The 17,337-nt window shown below is 42.9% G+C and overlaps 1 protein-coding gene across 7 annotated transcripts in view; it reads right to left on the bottom strand.

Moving 5' to 3' along the window:
- Nucleotides 1-17,337, bottom strand: part of SOX5 (SRY-box transcription factor 5) — a 623,231-nt gene that overhangs the window by 34,352 nt on the left and 571,542 nt on the right. For all 7 annotated transcript variants that reach the window (XM_070754344.1, XM_070754346.1, XM_070754345.1 and 4 more), the window contains one exon: nucleotides 14,995-15,167. In XM_070754344.1, coding sequence (XP_070610445.1) covers nucleotides 14,995-15,167 — 173 coding nt within the window. The remainder of the gene's footprint in view (nucleotides 1-14,994; nucleotides 15,168-17,337) is intronic.

Here is a 17,337-nt window from a genome sequence, read left to right as displayed (position 1 = left end):
CATCCTGGGCCAATAGGCTTTGGAGATCAGAAATTCTTGTAACGCCAGGGCTCTTCGCTTCTTTCACCAAGGCTGTATTCCCTGCGCTCTGGGAAATTACATAGTTAGCTCATCCCCATCCATCAAGCAGCTCAAGAGGCATCAAAACATGAGAGATGCGAAATTATCACAGGACTGCCAGCCGGCATTTGCAACTATCTCAAGAATTGTAATGCTTTTTTTTTTTTACATTATTAAACATCTACATTAAGTCAGCATTGCTCACTGTCATTTAAAACCCGGTGCACTCTTTAAAAGGGAAAGGAAAAGAGGAGAGGAGGGTTGCTGAGGAAGCAAGAAGGCAGCCTGGATTTTATTCTCCTGAAATTCCCAGGGATACCAGTATTGGGCTGCAGCCGAAACGGTCAGGTGCGCACAGTAATGGGCAGCCAAAATGTTTACTGCCACACTGTGGGTGTGGCTTATTCTGTGGGTATGGCTTGATGGTCACGTGACTGGGTAGGAGTGGCTTGCCGGCCATGTGACCAGGTGGGAGTGGCTTGAACGATCATCATCGTTCAAGTGAACTGTTAAGTCCTCGACTTACAACCTCGCCAGTGTCGCTCTCTGGGGTGACAATTTGATCCCGTGCTCTCCTTCCTGGGTCGCCCTGCCGCCTCAAGCTGGGTAGCTAGGCAAACGGGTGCCAATCAGCTGTTGAGAAAAGAGGGGGGGAGGAAATGGGCCCCCTGCAACTCCTGCCGGTGCTTGTCAGAGGAGGAGGATGGGAGGGTGGGATGGTCAGCTGGAGTTGGGCACCCAGCTTCATTTATGTTGGGAGCCGCCCCGAGTCCTCGGAGAGGGGCGGCATACAAATCCAATGAATAAATAAATAATTTTTCACTGGTGGAACTGTGTTCCACTCCATCTTGCCTGCTGCCCACCCCTGGGTGGGCAATTCCGGTTGGAAAAATAGAGCTGAACATACAGCTCCAGCTGACTGGCGGGCGGGCAAGCATGTCATCCTGAGATTCTGCTTCTGCGCATGCACAGGAAGCCAAGTACAGTGGTACCCCATCTTACGAACGCCTCTTCTAACGAACTTTTCAAGATACGAACCCAGTGTTTAAGATTTTTTTTGCTTCTTCTTCCGAACTATTTTCACCTTACGAACCCAAGCCGCTGCTGCTGGGATGAAGGGGTTTCGTTTTTTCCCCTTTTTTGAAGAAAGAAAAGGGAGGGGCGGCTTGGAGGGGGAAAGAGTTTGCAGAGAACAGCGTGCTTGCAGAGGCACTGAAAGGGTGTCTTTTGAAGAAAGAAAAGGGAGGGGCGGCTTGGAGGGGGAAAGACTTTGCATTAACAAAAGTAGGAGAACAGCGTGCTTGCAGAGGCACTGAAAGGGTGTCTTTTGAAGAAATAAAAGGCAGGGGCGCCCCCCTTGCCTTTCTTCCTTCCCACTCACCCTTTAGCCTAGCCTTGCTTCTTCCACCCGCCCCTTTTAGCTGCTCCTCCCTGCCCTCTGTTCGCCTCCCTTCTAAAGTTTGAAATTTTCCTGAAGGATTTGCACGCATTATTTGCTTTTACATTGATTCCTATGGGAAACATTGTTTCGTCTTATGAACTTTTCACCTTACGAACCTCCTCCTGGAACCAATTAAGTTCATATCATGAGGTACCACTGTATCATGATAACGCGCACCCCCGTGCCCGCCACCAGGAATGCACCATTAGCGCTGGCGATGGGCAGCCCTTCCCTGTATAAGACAAAAAAAATTAAAGGGAACACTCAAAGAACACATCCTAGACCTGAATGAATGAAATATTCTCATTGAATACTTTGTTCTGTATAAAGTTGAATGTGCGCAACAGCATGTGGAATTGATTGTCAATCCGTGTTGCTTCCTAAGTGGACGGTTCGATTCCACAGACGTTTGATTTACTTGGAGTTACGTTGTGTTGTTTAAGTGTTCCCTTTATTTTTTTGAACAGTGGAAAAGTACATATTTGCAGCTTTAGAGAGGGTAAAGCAATGTGTTTGAAACGTGCCCAAATTCTATTTTCTCCGGGTGTTAACGTGCACTACTGGAGGCAGAGTGAACTTTTTAAATTATTTTTTTTAAAGTTATTTTTGTTTAGATGCAGCAAGTATCATATTATAATTAATCGGAGGTGACAATTATAAATACAACCAGGTTACCAAGAAACCAGAAAAAATAACAACAACAACAAGTCATCCACATGTTTCTCGCTTGGGCTGAAACTTCCAACAAAAGTAGAGAGGGTGTTTTTTTTTTAAAATGTCTTATGCCTCCTCAATTAAAATACATTTCAGTCCAAACTCTATTAATTATGTAAAATGACAAGACTTCCCTTTCTCCAGTAACTGATCACAAGGAAGCAGCTCAATAAAGCTAAGCGTAATTTTCCATTTCATTATATTTTTGTGTGTGCAAAGGATTGATGTTTTAGGGCTGACCACACAACTCTTACCAGATCATTGTTGTCATCTTCTAACAACTCCCATAATCCTAAGCTCGGTGTGGATCTTAGGCAACTGAATGGAGCTAGCAGAGTGTTTTAATGCCTGGATGCCCTTCTTGTCGTCAATGCAGGGGTTCGTTCAGCAGATATATTCTCAGTGTGCCCAGAGAGAGAAATATCTGCCTCTACCTAGGATTGAACTCGCAGCCTCCTGATTGTGAGAGCTCCACCTATAGACCGCCGCACCACTTCACAATACTTACCAGATGACCTCACCCTTGTACATCTAATCACACCTGGCCAATAAAGCTCTTCTTCTCTCCTCCCCTCCTCTCCTCCACTCTCACTCCACTCCTACTCCATTCCATTCCATTCCTCCGCTATATTCATTTCTGTTCTGTTCTGTTCCGTTCCAATTCAACTCCACTCCACTGCTACTTCTACTCTATTCTACTGTATTCCATTCCATACTATTCCATTCCAATTCTATTCCTCCTCTATATTCTATTCTGTTCTGTTCCATTTCCTTCCCTTCCATTCCATTCATATTCTACTCCACTGCTATTCTATTCTACTCTACTCTACTCTACTCTATTCTACTCTATTCTTCCATTCCATTCATATTCTACTCCACTCCTATTCTATTCTATTCTTCCATTCCATTCATATTCTACTCCACTCCACTCCTATTCTATTCTATTCTATTCTTCCATTCCATTCATATTCTACTCCACTCCACTCCTATTTTATTCTATTCTATTCTATTCTTCCATTCCATTCATATTCTACTCCACTCCTATTCTATTCTATCCTATTCTATTCTGTTCTATTCTATTCCATTCCATCCCATTCATTTTCTACTCCACTCCACTGCTATTCCTATTCTATTCTACTCTATTCTGTTCCATTCCTCCACTATATTCTGTTCTGTTCTCTTCTCTTCTATTCCGTATTCTGTTCTGTTCTGTTCCATTCCAATTCTATTCTACTCTACTCCACTGCTACTCCTACTCTATTCTACTGTATTCCATTCCATTCCATTCCAATTCTATTCTTCCTTTATATTCTATCCTGTTCTGTTCTATTCCATGTTCTGTTCCGTTCTGTTCCCTTCCGTTCCATTCCATTCATTTTCTTTCCTATCCCATCTGCATTTTTTCTAGGAGGGGAAGGAAAAAAAATAAAAACCCGCCTCTCGGCTTTTCTCCTCTCCTGCCAGAAAAGAGAGTGTGTCAGCCGTCTCCCCGCGGAGGGGAAAGGCATGGAAGGAAGGCGCAGAGGCGCTGAGGCCTTGCCAATCAAAGAACGCGAGGCTAAAGTGAACACAGATGAGGGCCGCAGCTCCTGTTACTTAATCAAAAAGGCTGAAAACCCCGAGTCACCGGGGCCAACACAAAGTCATGTGTTAGAACAACAGCTGATCTGTATTAAAGAAGATTAACTCGCCGTGCCACAGCGGAGGGCCCTGGATTATTTTATGTACTTCCCCTGCTATACAAGCCGTCAGCACAATTACGGCCCCGGCGAAGTGAATGACTGATCTGTAACCACAGCTAAGCAGCAGGCTGCTTAGGGGCCTGGCCTGCCTCACGAAGATGGATTTCCAGAGCATCAAAGCTCCTTTTAATGGGCTCCCCTGTTCCCAGCAACAAGGTCCCGCTTTTTCATTCTTTTTATTTTTTATTTTGCCAGCACGGAGAACTCAGGATGAAGGCACCCTGTCCGAAAAGATTTGGCCAGTTGTCACTTGACAATTCCCAAGTAGCGTGAGAGGGGAGGAGGAGGAGGAGGAAGGGATGGCGGAAGACGGGACAAGGCAAAAGGACAGATAGGTAGACTGGACTTTGCTGTGGAGGATTAAAAATAAAATTAAGAAACATAAGTGGTACCACACACCGGCTCAATTTGCCTACTTTCAGCAGAATGTTAAGAATACAGTGGTTCCTCTACTTACGAACTTAATTCGTTCTGTGACCAGGTTCTTAAGTAGAAAAGTTTGTAAGAAGAAGCAATTTTTCCCATAGGAATCAATGTAAAAGCAAATAAGGAGGGCGATTGGGGAAACCACAGGGAGGGTGGAGGCCCTGTTTCCTCCCAGGAGATTCCTAGAGAGGCCCCATGGAGTCTTCTCCCCATCTTTTCCAGCCCTGTTTCCTCCCAGGAGATTCCTAGAGAGACCCCACGGAGGATTCTCCCTGCCTTTTCTGGCCCTGTTTCTTCCCAGGAGATTCCTAGACAGGCCCCACAGAGGTTTCTCCCTGCCTTTTCCGGCCCTGTTTCCTCCCAGGAGATTCCTCAAGAGGCCCCACGGAGTCTTATTCCCACCTTTTCTGGCCCTGTTTCCTCCCAGGAGATTTCTAGAGAGGCCCCACGGAGGCTTCTCCCTACCTTTTCCAGCCCTGATTCCTCCCAGGAGATTCTTAGAGAGGCCCCACGGAGGCTTCTCCCCACCATTTTCCGGCCCTGTTTCCTCCCAGGAGATTCCTAGAGAGGCCCCATGGAGGCTTCTCCCTGTCTTTTCCGGTTACAGTTTCGGAGGCTCGGGTTTGTAAGTAGAAAATGCTTCTTGAGAAGAGGCAAAAAAATCTTGAACACCAGGTTGTTATTTGTAAGTAGAAACATTCTTAGGTAGAGCTACCACTGTATTGCTCTTAAGTTAAACTGGTATATGCAAATATGCCCCCATTTTGGTGGAGAGGTATGAATTTATTTATTTATTTATTTATTATCTATCTATCTATCTATCTATCTATCTATCTATCTATCTATTTATTGGATTTGTATGCCGCCCCTCTCCGAAGACTCGGGGCGGCTAACAATAATAATAAGACAGCATATAATAACAATCCAATACTAAAAACAATTAAAAACCCATTATAATAAAAACCAAACATACATACAGACATACCATTTATAAAATTGGTAACGGTCTAGGGGGAAAGAGTATCTCAGTTCCCCCATGCCTAGGGCTTTAAGTAGCTTACGGAAGGCAAGGAGGGTGGGGGCAATTCTAATCTCTGGGGGGCGTTGGTTCCAGAGGGCTGGGGCCGCCACAGAGAAGGCTCTTCCCCTGTGTCCCGCCAAGCGGCATTGTTTAGTTGACGGGACCCGGAGAAGACCCACTCTGTGGGACCTAACTGATCGCTGGGATTCGTGCAGCAGAAGGCGGTCCCGGAGATAATCTGGTCCGGTGCCATGAGTGTTGTCTGGTGGCGGGAACTTAAATACTGAGCACTTGTTATATGTTGTGTGCTGTGTGGATGTTCTATATTATAAAAATTAATAAAAATATTTGAATAAAAAATAAAAAATCAACGGGAGAGGGGGGAGAGAGAGACAGAGAGAGGGAGAAGTACAGATGCTTCCTGAACACAACCCGACTGCTCCATCCGCCACTGAATGCAAGGCGCTTTAACAAATAACAGCAATTTAGCTATGCTTGCAAAGGAATAAGCTCGAGTCACTTCACATTAGCATCTAGCTGAGTGTTAAAGTCATTTCTACATGGGGCGCAGCAAAAAGGGGATTTCAGCTCCAAGCAGCCTTTCAAGAATGCTTAAATATTTGAATATAAAATTCTCTTTGTGCTTGCCGTGATTTTGTCTTACATTCTGACCCGCCACGTTCTCACCACGCGATATCGCTTTGCCGGGGCCTCTTGTGTTGCTTTTATGGGGCTTCTCAATATTTACTCGCTGTTCCTTTTCTGTGGGCTCCCCCCACCGCACTCCCTTTCCCCACGACCTCTAAAATGGATCGGTATGATATTTATACACACATAGAAACATAGAAGACTGACGGCAGAAAAAGACCTCATGGTCCATCTAGTCTGCCCTTATACTATTTTCTGTATTTTATCTTAGGATGGATATATGTTTATCCCAGGCATGTTTAAATTCAGTTACCAACCACGTCTGCTGGAAGTTTGTTCCAAGCATCTACTACTCTTTCAGTAAAATAATATTTTCTCATGTTGCTTTTGATCTTTCCCCCAACTAACTTCAGATTGTGTCCCCTTGTTCTTGTGTTCACTTTCCTATTAAAAACACTTCCCTCCTGAACCTTATTTAACCCTTTAACACATTTAAATGTTTCAATCATGTCCCCCCTTTTCCTTCTGTCCTCCAGACTATACAGATTGAGTTCATTAAGTCTTTCCTGATACGTTTTATGCTTAAGACCTTCCACCATTCTTGTATCCCGTCTTTGGACCCATTCAATTTTGTCAATATCTTGTTGTTGTTGTTGTTATTATTGTTATTATTATTATTATTATTATTGTTGTTGTTGTTGTTGTTATTATTATTATTATTATTATTATTATTATTATTATTATTATGTCAGTACAACACAGCAAATGAGATCACTATGCTGGATTTTGTATTTCATCACCTGTCGGGCGCTTCCCAAGCACCTAGGACTGTGTGATGTAGCGGCGAATTATGTTTGCCGATCCCAGTAAAGCCGCCTTTTGCAATTGACAGATGGAGATTTTGTCAATTCCAATGCTTTTCAAGTGTCCGCTGAGATCCTTTGGCACTGCGCCCAGCGTGCCAAGTACCACTGGGACCACTTATTATTATTATTATTGCTGTTGTTGTTGTTGTAAACACAAACTACAGCTTCCCGCCTGTTTCACACTTTTTGTTTGGGTTCATCTCCAAACAAATAAACACCTACTTAAAAAAAACCACCCACAGTTGCTTCTCTTAGAAGCTGTACCTTTAAAACACGACTCTGCCATTTTACGCCTAGAATATTTCCAGGATCATTTTTCTTAGTTCCTGGGTGACAGACCTCCATCTTCAGTGTTATGAAAGTGGCAGCAATAAGTTGATTCACATACTCAGCAAGGGGCAGAAAAAGCCATTGCTCAGAAACTCCAGAAAGGAGCCTCGGTGGGGAAATAACATATAGATAGAGAGAAAAAAAAGTCTCAGATTCACTCTCCCTTTGCAGGAGAGAAGAGAATTATACTTTCATTGGGATCTGCTTGGACTTCAGCCCTTGCATCCTATCAAAGCCATAATCTTCTACTGAAGATTATGGCTATTGGGCTTGGAGTCCTCGACTTATAACCACAATTGAGCCTGAAATTTTGAGTTTTGGCCTATTTTACTTCTTGCCGCAGTTGTTAAGCGAATCACTGCAGTTGTTAAGTCAGCAACACTGTACAGCTGCCAAGTGAATCTGGCTTTCCCCACTGACAAAAGAGGACCACATGATGCAGGGGACACTGCAACTGTGATAAATACGAGCCAGTTGCTAAGTGTCCGAATTTTGATCTTGTAATCACAGCGATGCTGCAATGGTCATGAGCCTAGAATATGGCCGTGTCACTTTTTCATTGCGGTTGCAAGTTTGAACGGCTGCTAATCAAGTTGTCATAAGTCATGGACTGCCTGTAATTAAGTGCTGTACTTATGATTGTTGACAAATGTATATTTTCTTGTATGTACACTGAGAGCATATGCACCCCTGACAAATTCCTTGTCAGTCCAATCACACTTAACCAATAAAATTCCATTCCATTCCTATTTCCATTCCATTCAACTATTTCAGCTTCCACCGCAACAACACAAGAGCACGCAACAGATTCAAACTTAATATTAACCGCTCCAAACTTGACTGTAAAAAATATGACTTCAGCAACCGAGTTGTCGAAGCGTGGAACTCATTACCTGACTCAGTAGTGTCAACCCCTAACCCCCAACATTTTTCCCTTAGACTATCCACGATTGACCTCTCCATGTTCCTTAGAGGTCAGTAAGTGCACCAGTGTGCCTTCCGTCCCCTGTCCAATTGTCTCTCCTTATCTCATATATCTTTTCTTCCTTTCAAATATGTTCACCTATACTTTTATATCTTTTCTTCTATTCTTTTCTTTACTTATATTATTACATATCTTTCTCTTCAATGTGTATTATGTATTGGACAAAATAAATAAAATAAAATAAAATAAAATAAATAAATAAAATTCCATTCCATTCCATTCCACTCCACTCCACTCCATTCCTTCTGTTCTGTTCTGTTCTATTCTATTCTATTCCATATTTTTTATTCCATTCCATTCCAATAAAGTACCATGTCTCCCCCAGGTTAGATCATGCATTTTTTTCAACTGATACTTTTAAATCAACTTACATTTAAACCCATGGTCTTGGCGTCTCATAAGCACCTGTTGGCCAATATGAAAAACCAAATGCCCAATCTCTGTAGAAATAGGGTCAGATCTAAATCTTTAATTAAATAAATAATAAATACACAATGAATGCAACCAGCCAGTTTTAGTATTGCATGATAAAACTGTTTGGAAGTAGCTTGAACCTGACCCAGAGATAAGGAGACGTTTGAAGCCTGACAGCCTGCTCATTAAAGAGTATTTATGACTTTGTAGTTTAGCCTGTGAGCTTATATTGCACTTGCATGCTGGAGAGGTATACTGAATTTATTCATTCATTCATTCATTCATTCATTCATTCATTCATTCATTCATTCCATTCATTCATTCAATTTTTATGCCGCCCTTCTCCTTAGACTTAGGGCAGCTTACAACATGTTAGCAATAGCACTTTTTAACAGAGCCAGCCTACTGCCCCTACAATCCGGGTCCTCATTTTACCCACCTCGGAAGGGTGGAAGGCTGAGTCAACCTTGAGCCGGTGATGAGATTTGAACCGCTGACCTTCAGATCTACAGTCAGCTTCAGTGGCCTGCAGTACAGCACTCTACCTGCTGTGCCACCCCGGCTCATTCCAATGTGGAAGAAAATAAATAAAGAAGTGTTATTTTTGAAAATACAAGCCTGCAAAGGGGATATTCTTGGAGCAGCCAGCTAGACGAGAACAATGGCATAGAAGTCGAATCAAATAAATCAAATAAATAAATAAAAAGACTCCAAACCCTACTGCCTACTTGCACTGATGATATAAGCTAGTTGGGTAACAAATTGTCTTGCAAGAATGCATCTAAGCTCAGAGAAAACCAAGGTCCTCACAGTTCTTCAACCTTGAGCTATAAATATTCTCCCTTATAGGATTAAAATGTTCAGAGGTATTTAAAACCGTATTCTACATATGATTGATCACCCTCCCGTGCCTTCCTTCCACCTTTGTGGTGTCACTATCACCACATGAGGTAGGATAGGCCAGAAAATTATGTCCCAGCCCAAGGTGGCTTGATGAGGCTCGTAAGTTAACTGGGGATTTGAAATTAGGTGGGCTAGGAAGGAGCCTGACATTGTAACTTGTAACACCACATGGATTCTGAAATTGAAGAGAGGAGAAAAGTAATTATAGGGCCTGCTTCTGATTACAATTAGTGTGACTGCTCCAGCCACTGGCTTCCCCTAGCAAAGGAGCTGTGATTTGTGTATTAGTGTATCTCTCCCCCCCCCTCTCTCTGTGAATGATAAGACTGGCCATTAAAAGCGCAAATCAAAACGGAGAACCCAGAAAGATCCCTGCTGGATCAATCAAGCATCAGTTAAGCCTAGAAGCTCCATCCCAAAGTTACTAGAGAAAGACAAGACAGGCCTTTTGAAATTGATAGTTGGAGATGATGATGATGATGATGATGATGATGAAAGACGTATGGACTTCAACTCCTAGAATTCCCCAGCTGGTGGCTGAGGTGCTTGGAGAATTCTGGGAATTGAAATCCACAGATCTTACAATTGTCAAAGTTGGACAATCCTCATTTAGATAGAAACATAGAAGTCTGACGGCAGAAAAAGACCTCATGGTCCATCTAGTCTGCCTTTATTCTATTTTCTGTATTTTATCTTAGGATGGATATATGTTTATCCCAGGCATGTTTAAATTCAGTTACTGTGGATTTATCTACCACGTCTGCTGGAAGTTTGTTCCAAGGATCTACTACTCTTTCAGTCAAATAACATTTTCTCATGTTGGTTTTGATCTTTCCCCCAACTAACTTCAGATTGTGTCACCTTGTTCTTGTGTTCACTTTCCTATTAAAAACACTTCCCTCCTGGACCTTATTTAACCCTTTAATATATTTAAATGTTTCGATCATGTCCCCCCTTTTCCTTCTGTCCTCCAGATTATACAGATTGAGTTCATTAAGTCTTTCCTGATATGTTTTATGCTTAAGACCTTCCACCATTCTTGTAGCCCGTCTTTGGACCCCTTCAATTTTGTCAATATCTTTTTGCAGGTGAGGTCTCCAGAACTGAACACAGTATTCCAAATGGGGTCTTACCATTGCTCTATATAAGGGGATCACAATCTCCCTCTTCCTGCTTGTTATACCTCTAGCTATGCAGCCAAGCATCCTATTTGCTTTTCCTACCGCCCGACCACTGCTCACCCATTTTGAGAAATTACTACCCCTAAATCCTTCTCTTTTGAAGTATTTGCTAACACAGAACTGCCAATATAATACTCAGATTGAGGATTCCTTTCCCCCAAGTGCATTATTTTACATTTGGAAACATTAAACTGCAGTTTCCATTGCTTTGACCATTTATCTAGTAAAGCTAAATCATTTACCATATTGCAGATATCATTGAAGAGACAAACTCAAATGTATAGTTTACAAGTCCTGATTTTAATATTTAGTCTTTTAAACAGTAGTTTCAGAAGGGAAAAGGGAAAAGGATTGGCACTAGGTAGGGAAGAAATGGAAACATTTCCTTCTGTGTTGTAGGCTGGTTGCAAAAAAAAAAAATCATTCCCAGAAATTATTCCCAACAAGCTTTGCCTCTCTGTAAGCTTTCAATTTCTGGCTCAAACCAGACGAAACTGCTATTAATCAGGATAGATCTGAATCAGAAATTTTCCCTTTTACATGTGGGACACACCACCCTGGCAGCTGCTATTAAACTGTATAAACTAGACATGTTATCTGTAGCGCAAACCATTTCTGCTTTGACCCAAAACCTCTTTGTTCAAACAACAACTCCTGCTTATCACTGTATAGACAGTATTCCAGATTATTGCCAAGAGTACTGAGTATTGTGGGCTCCCGTCACCGGCTACTCGATAGTTCTTGCCAGGGAATGCGGTGGCGCTAAAGCAAGTTGCATATTGTTTATAATCCTGATTGTTTAATTGAAGGTGAGTCAATAGGCCCAGGTCTTTTCTAAGTCACCTAGACATCCAATTAATCTTGGACGGGCAAACTAAATATTAGGGTCTACGTGTTCCAAAGCTGCAATTTGTAAAGTTGTAATCTTGCCTCATTATTCCCACAATTGCTGCTGCTACTGCGGCTACCACTGCGATCATTCCTAAGATTATTGATGATATCAGCACCATCAAAGCACCGTTTCTACCGGCGTTGCTCTAATTAACACAGTCATTAATTCCCCATGTTATTCTTTCGATGTACTGATCAGTGGGGAATTTTGGAGAAAGGGACGGGAAAAAAGCTAACAGTTAAATGTGTTTTCTCTTTGATTTCCTCCTTGAATATCCAGATAGGAAAACTGTTATACAGTGGTTCCTCTACTTACGAACTTAATTCGTTCCATGATCAGGTTCCCCAGTAGAAAAGTTTGTAAGAAGAAGCAATTTTTCCCATAGAAATCAATGTAAAAGCAAATAATGTGATTGGGGAAACCACAGGGAGGGTGGAGAGCCCTATTTCCTCCCAGGAGATTCCTAGAGAGGCCCCATAGAGGCTTCTCCCCACCTTTTCTGGCTCTATAAAAGACAACACGGACCCAGAAATGCAGAGAGAAAGACATCAATTGTTATCCTTAAATCTGTCTCTAGGTCAGTCAGACCAAGATTGTATTACAGTATTCCTTCGATTTTCCGGGTGGATGCATTCTGAGACCGCCCGCGAAAGTCAAGTTTCCGCGAAGTAGAGATGCAGAAGTAAATACACCATTTTTGGCTTTGAACAGTATCACAAGCCTTCCCTTAACACTTTAAACCACTAGATTACCATTTCCCATTCCCTTAACAACCATACTAAACAAATAATTCCCTCAACACTGTCAGACTTTCTACTAAATCTGCACTTCTATTCTACTAGTTTTTGTCATTCCTATCACCCATTTCCTCCCACGTTGACTGTATGACTGTAACTTGTTGCTTGTATCCTAAGATTTTTATTAATATTGCTTCTTCATTGCTTATTTGACCCCTATGACAATCATTAAGTGTTGTACCACATGATTCTTGACAAATGTATTTTTTCTTTTCTACTGAGAGCATCTGCACCAAGACAAATTCTTTGTGTGTCCAGTCACACTTGGCCAATAAAATTCTATTCTATTCTATTCTATTATATTATATTCACTCACCATTATTACTGGTAAGTAATAATAAGACACTTCTTGATCCTGATATTTATAAACATTTATTAACAATAATTATTTTTTTGTTATTTATTTGCAAAAATTATTAGTTTGGCGATGACGTATGACATCATCGGGCAGGAAAAACCGTGGTATAGGAAAAAAACCCTGCGAAGTATTTTTTTAATTAATATTTTTTGAAAAACCGTGGTATAGGCTATTCGCGAATTTCGGACCTGCGAAAATCGAGGGAGCACTGTATACTCCCATAATATTTAGCTTGAGCTAGTGAAAAGTGGCTGTTCTGTGCACGGCCCATGGAGCGAACCCACCGACTCAAAAGTCCCTTATTTCATGGTAAAATCAAACTGTTTATTGATAAAAGCACACACAGCAAAAAGCAAATTTGAACGGCAAGGAAAAGGGAGTTATTTCATTCTCCGGAGCTAAGCATCAACCAAGTCTGGGAAAGGCACTAAAAGTGGCCCAATTGGAATTCCTTAGATAACAAGTCCATTTATCATTTAAGGATATGAATCAGCTCCTTGAAATCCCGAGCAAAAATCCTCCAGCAGAGAATGTCTTTTATTGAGGCAGAAATCATAGTTAATGTTCTGTCTGGGTCCCCCCAGACGCCAACACCAACCAAAAAGAGTATCCAGACACACTGGTAAAAAGCAAAGGCAGTTTACATAATTCAAAGCAAACACAGGTAACAACAACTGTTCTTAGAGACAGGAACACGATGAAGCTTCACAGAGGTTTCACGAAGGCCAGGCAATAAAACAGGATTCTTGCTGGCAAAAACAACACTGGAGATAATAAAACCCACGCCTCCCCCAAGTCTTTCAGACTTCTAGGCCACAAGCCAAGATCAGAGACGCCAAGAATCGAAGCAAGGTCACAGGACTCCCAGTTGATAACTCTCCACAAGACTGTAAGGGCGGGCCTGCCTTTTCAACCCTGCTGAGGAGAACCACACCCAAACCCAGCTGTTGCCAATTCAGGGATGGAAATACCTTTCTAATTGGCCCCTTCTTTGAGCTGCACGTCTCTGCCTCATGTCTATTATAGGCTGTGCGTCTTCATCCAATGAATCCAGGCTACTAGCTGGGGAGAGCCCCCCCTGGGGGTCTCAGGCTGCTCTCCCTCCTCCTCTTCCTGACGTTCGTCTCCTCCGTCTGCCTGGTCCTCCCCCTCCTGGTCACTGTCCTCCTCCTCTGGGCATGGATCCGGCAGAGCTCCAGCCGGTCCCTGAGGAGCCTCAGGCTGAATCACAACAGTTAAGAAGCCTTTTTTCAAGCCCACCCCCCACTCTACAACCTCTTCCATTGAACCGCGTTGAAACTCCACACCCAATTACCCCAAATCCTTTGCTTTTGTACTCCCTGGAAGTGACATCACACCCCAAACAGGTAAGGCTGTAAGCTAATACCTTTCACTATGCAATTCTTCTTGCCTTCTCAGCAATCTCCTATATCGGTGATGGTGAACCTTTTTTTCCTCGGGTGCCAAAAGAGCATGCGCGCATGCTATCGTGCATGCGTGAGTGCCCACACCCATAATTCAATGCTTGGAGAGGGCGAAAACAGCTTCCCCCACCCCCCGGAGGCCTATGGAGGCCAGAAACGGCCTGTTTCCCAACTTTTGGTGGGCCCAGTAGGCTCATGTTCCACCCTCCCCTGGCTCCAGAAGCTTCCTTGGAGCCGGAGCAGGGTAAATACGCCCTCCTTCATCCCCCTGGAGGCTCTCTGGAAGTCAAAAACACCCTCCCAGAACCTCTGTGTGAGCCAAAAATCAGCTGGCTGGCACACACATGCAGGTTGGAGCTGAGCTAGGGCAACGGCTCGCATGCCAGCAGATATGATTCTGTGTGCCACCTTTGGCACCCGTGCCATAGATTCACCATCACTCTCCTATATCAAGGATCTATCCATGGATTATCCACTCTAATGTCTTCCTCATCCTCTGACTGGGACCACTCCGCCACTGTCATATCAGCTCCCTCTAGTGGTTCCTTGGGTTCACTCAGGTCACTTTGTGCCTTACTCTCACTCTCTACAACAGCTGGAAACCCCCTGGCCCAGGGTATCCAGAGTGGTCTGGCTCATCCTCCTCAGAATCTGACATGACCTGAGGTGGACAAGGAGAACTTACAACAGTGGCTTTGGTTTTTTTCCACCACACTTCAAAGGTCGAAGCTGACCTTGGACTGAAGAGCACAACATCACACCCGGAACTCAAGGAGAGCCTCGGGTACTCACCTTATCTGTCCTGCAGTTGTTTAAGCCCAAATTGTTTGCGACTGCAACCTTTCCATCCAGCACCTGTTGTTCTCGCCGGAGCTGTTCTTTCATCTGCCGAGCTTCTTGAATCGCCTTGGTGACGGCATCATGATCATTTAAGTAACCTGACGATGTGATGGAGGAGAGGATATCTGGTTGGAAGGCAGAAGGCAGAAAGAGAGGGCATAAACACAAACGTGATTATCCTCGAAACATTCAAATATTTTCTCTAGCAGCATATGGGTGCCCTGAACATTATGAAGGGTCAACTTCCTTTCTAAATTTATTTTAACACGAAAACACTGAAACCAAAGAGAGAGCGAAGGGCGCAACAAGGATGGAATTATCTACTGCCATGTTTTTCAACTTTCAAACCTTTTTAAAAATAGTTTTATGTATGGAATGCGTGTGTTGCATGTTTTTTAAATGAGGGGTTTTTAGATGTTTTTTAATATTAGATTTGTTTACATTGTGACTGGTGATGGGCGAACCCAACGGTGTTCGAGTTCGGCAAGTTCGGATGAACTTTACGCAAAATTTGGCCGAACCTGAACTTGAACGGGGAATCCCTCCCACGAAGAGATTCCGGGGGCGGAGCTTTGACATCACCGGCAGGTTGCTAAGGATGCCAAGGTGATCACTTCCTGGATTCCATGGAATCCAGGAAGTGATCACCTTGGTGTCCTTAGCAACCTGTCGGTGACGTCAAAGCTCCGAATGCCGAACACGACTCAGAACTTTGTCCGAAGTTTGAAAAAATTTCGGGTTCGGGTTCGGCATACCGAACACCGCAAAATACAGTATGGACCCGAATTGTGCGGGTTTGGTTCGCCCATCACTAATTGTCACGCTGTTTTATTATTGTTGTGAGCCGTCCCGAGTCTTCGGAGAGGGGTGGCATACAAATCTAATAAATTATTATTATTATTATTATTATTATTATTATTATTATTACTACTACTACTACTACTACTACTACTACTGCTACTACTATAGATGAGTGATCGAACTATCAGAACTGAACATCATCCCCTCATACCTCAATCCACATGTGTGCCCAAACACAGTGAAAAGCATCCCTCCACCCACACCACCTGCGCTTCAGTTAATTCAAGGAGCCAAGAGAGTTTAAACTCGATTCTCAGTTCGATAAGGCTTGGCATAATTTTCATTTCATGCAATTCACACCTGTAAGCTCACACCTTTTTCTCTTCTCCTCCCCCCCCCACCCCACACGTACCCACAAGGCCCCACATGCTGAGTTATAGCTTCCATCAGAAAGCCGGAACGCTTTGCTTCCCACATGTTACAAGCTTTGCTTCAAATGCTCTTTTGTTTCAAATCTATCCCTTGGAGGGTTTCATCCCCTTGACTATATTCCATAGATACGAGCAGTTCTGCAGTGGGATGAAAACCTCACCCCCCCCAGGATCTGTTTATGTGTGACATGCATTTGAAGTTTAAGATTGCCCATTGCAATCTCCCCCCCTTTATCCTTTGAAAACTAGAGCTTCTTTCCTTCTTTCCTTCCTTCTTTCCTTCCTTCCCTTTCTTTCTTTCTTTTTCTTTCTTTCTTTCCTTTCTTCCTTCTTTCCTTACCTCCCTCCCTCCCTGTTTCTTTCTTTGTTTTTCTTTCTTTCTTTCCTTCCTTCTTTCTTTTTCTTTCTTTCTTTTTTTCCTTCTTTCCTTTCTTCCTTCTTTCCTTCCCTCCCTCTTTCTTCCTTCCTTTCTTTCTTTTTCTTTCCTTCTTTCTTATTCTTTCTTTCTTTCCTTCTTTCTTTTTCTTTCTTTCTTTCTTTCCTTCTTTCTTTCCTTTCTCCCTTCTTTCCTTACCTCCCTCCCTCCCTCCCTCTCTCTCTTTCTTTCTTTCTTGGAATCATTGAGTCTGTCACCTGCACCTCTATAACTGTCTGGTTTGGTTCTGTAACCCAACAAGACCGACAGAGACTTCATAGGATAATCAGAACTGTAGAAAAAAACAATTGCTGCCAACCTGCCTTCCATTGAGCACCTGTATATGTCAAAAACAGGGCTTGGAAAATATTTACTGACCCCTCACATCCTGGACACAAACTGTTTCAACTCCTACCCTCAAAACGTCGCTACAGAGCACTGCAGAACAAGACAACTAGACACAAGAACAGTTTTCCCCCAAATGCCATCACTCTGCTAAATAAATAAGTCCCCCACCACTGTCAAACTACTTACTAAGTCTGCACTACTATTCCTACTAGTTTTTCCTCATCATTCCTATCACCCATCTCCTCCCACTTATGACTGTATGACTGTAACTTGTTGCTTGTATCCTTAAGGTTTTTATTA

Source organism: Erythrolamprus reginae, chromosome 6 (assembly GCF_031021105.1).
Source record: "Erythrolamprus reginae isolate rEryReg1 chromosome 6, rEryReg1.hap1, whole genome shotgun sequence".
Taxonomy (NCBI): Eukaryota; Metazoa; Chordata; class Lepidosauria; order Squamata; family Dipsadidae; genus Erythrolamprus; species Erythrolamprus reginae.
Note: the sequence above shows the minus strand (reverse complement) of the source record. Positions and strands in the feature narration are given on the sequence as shown.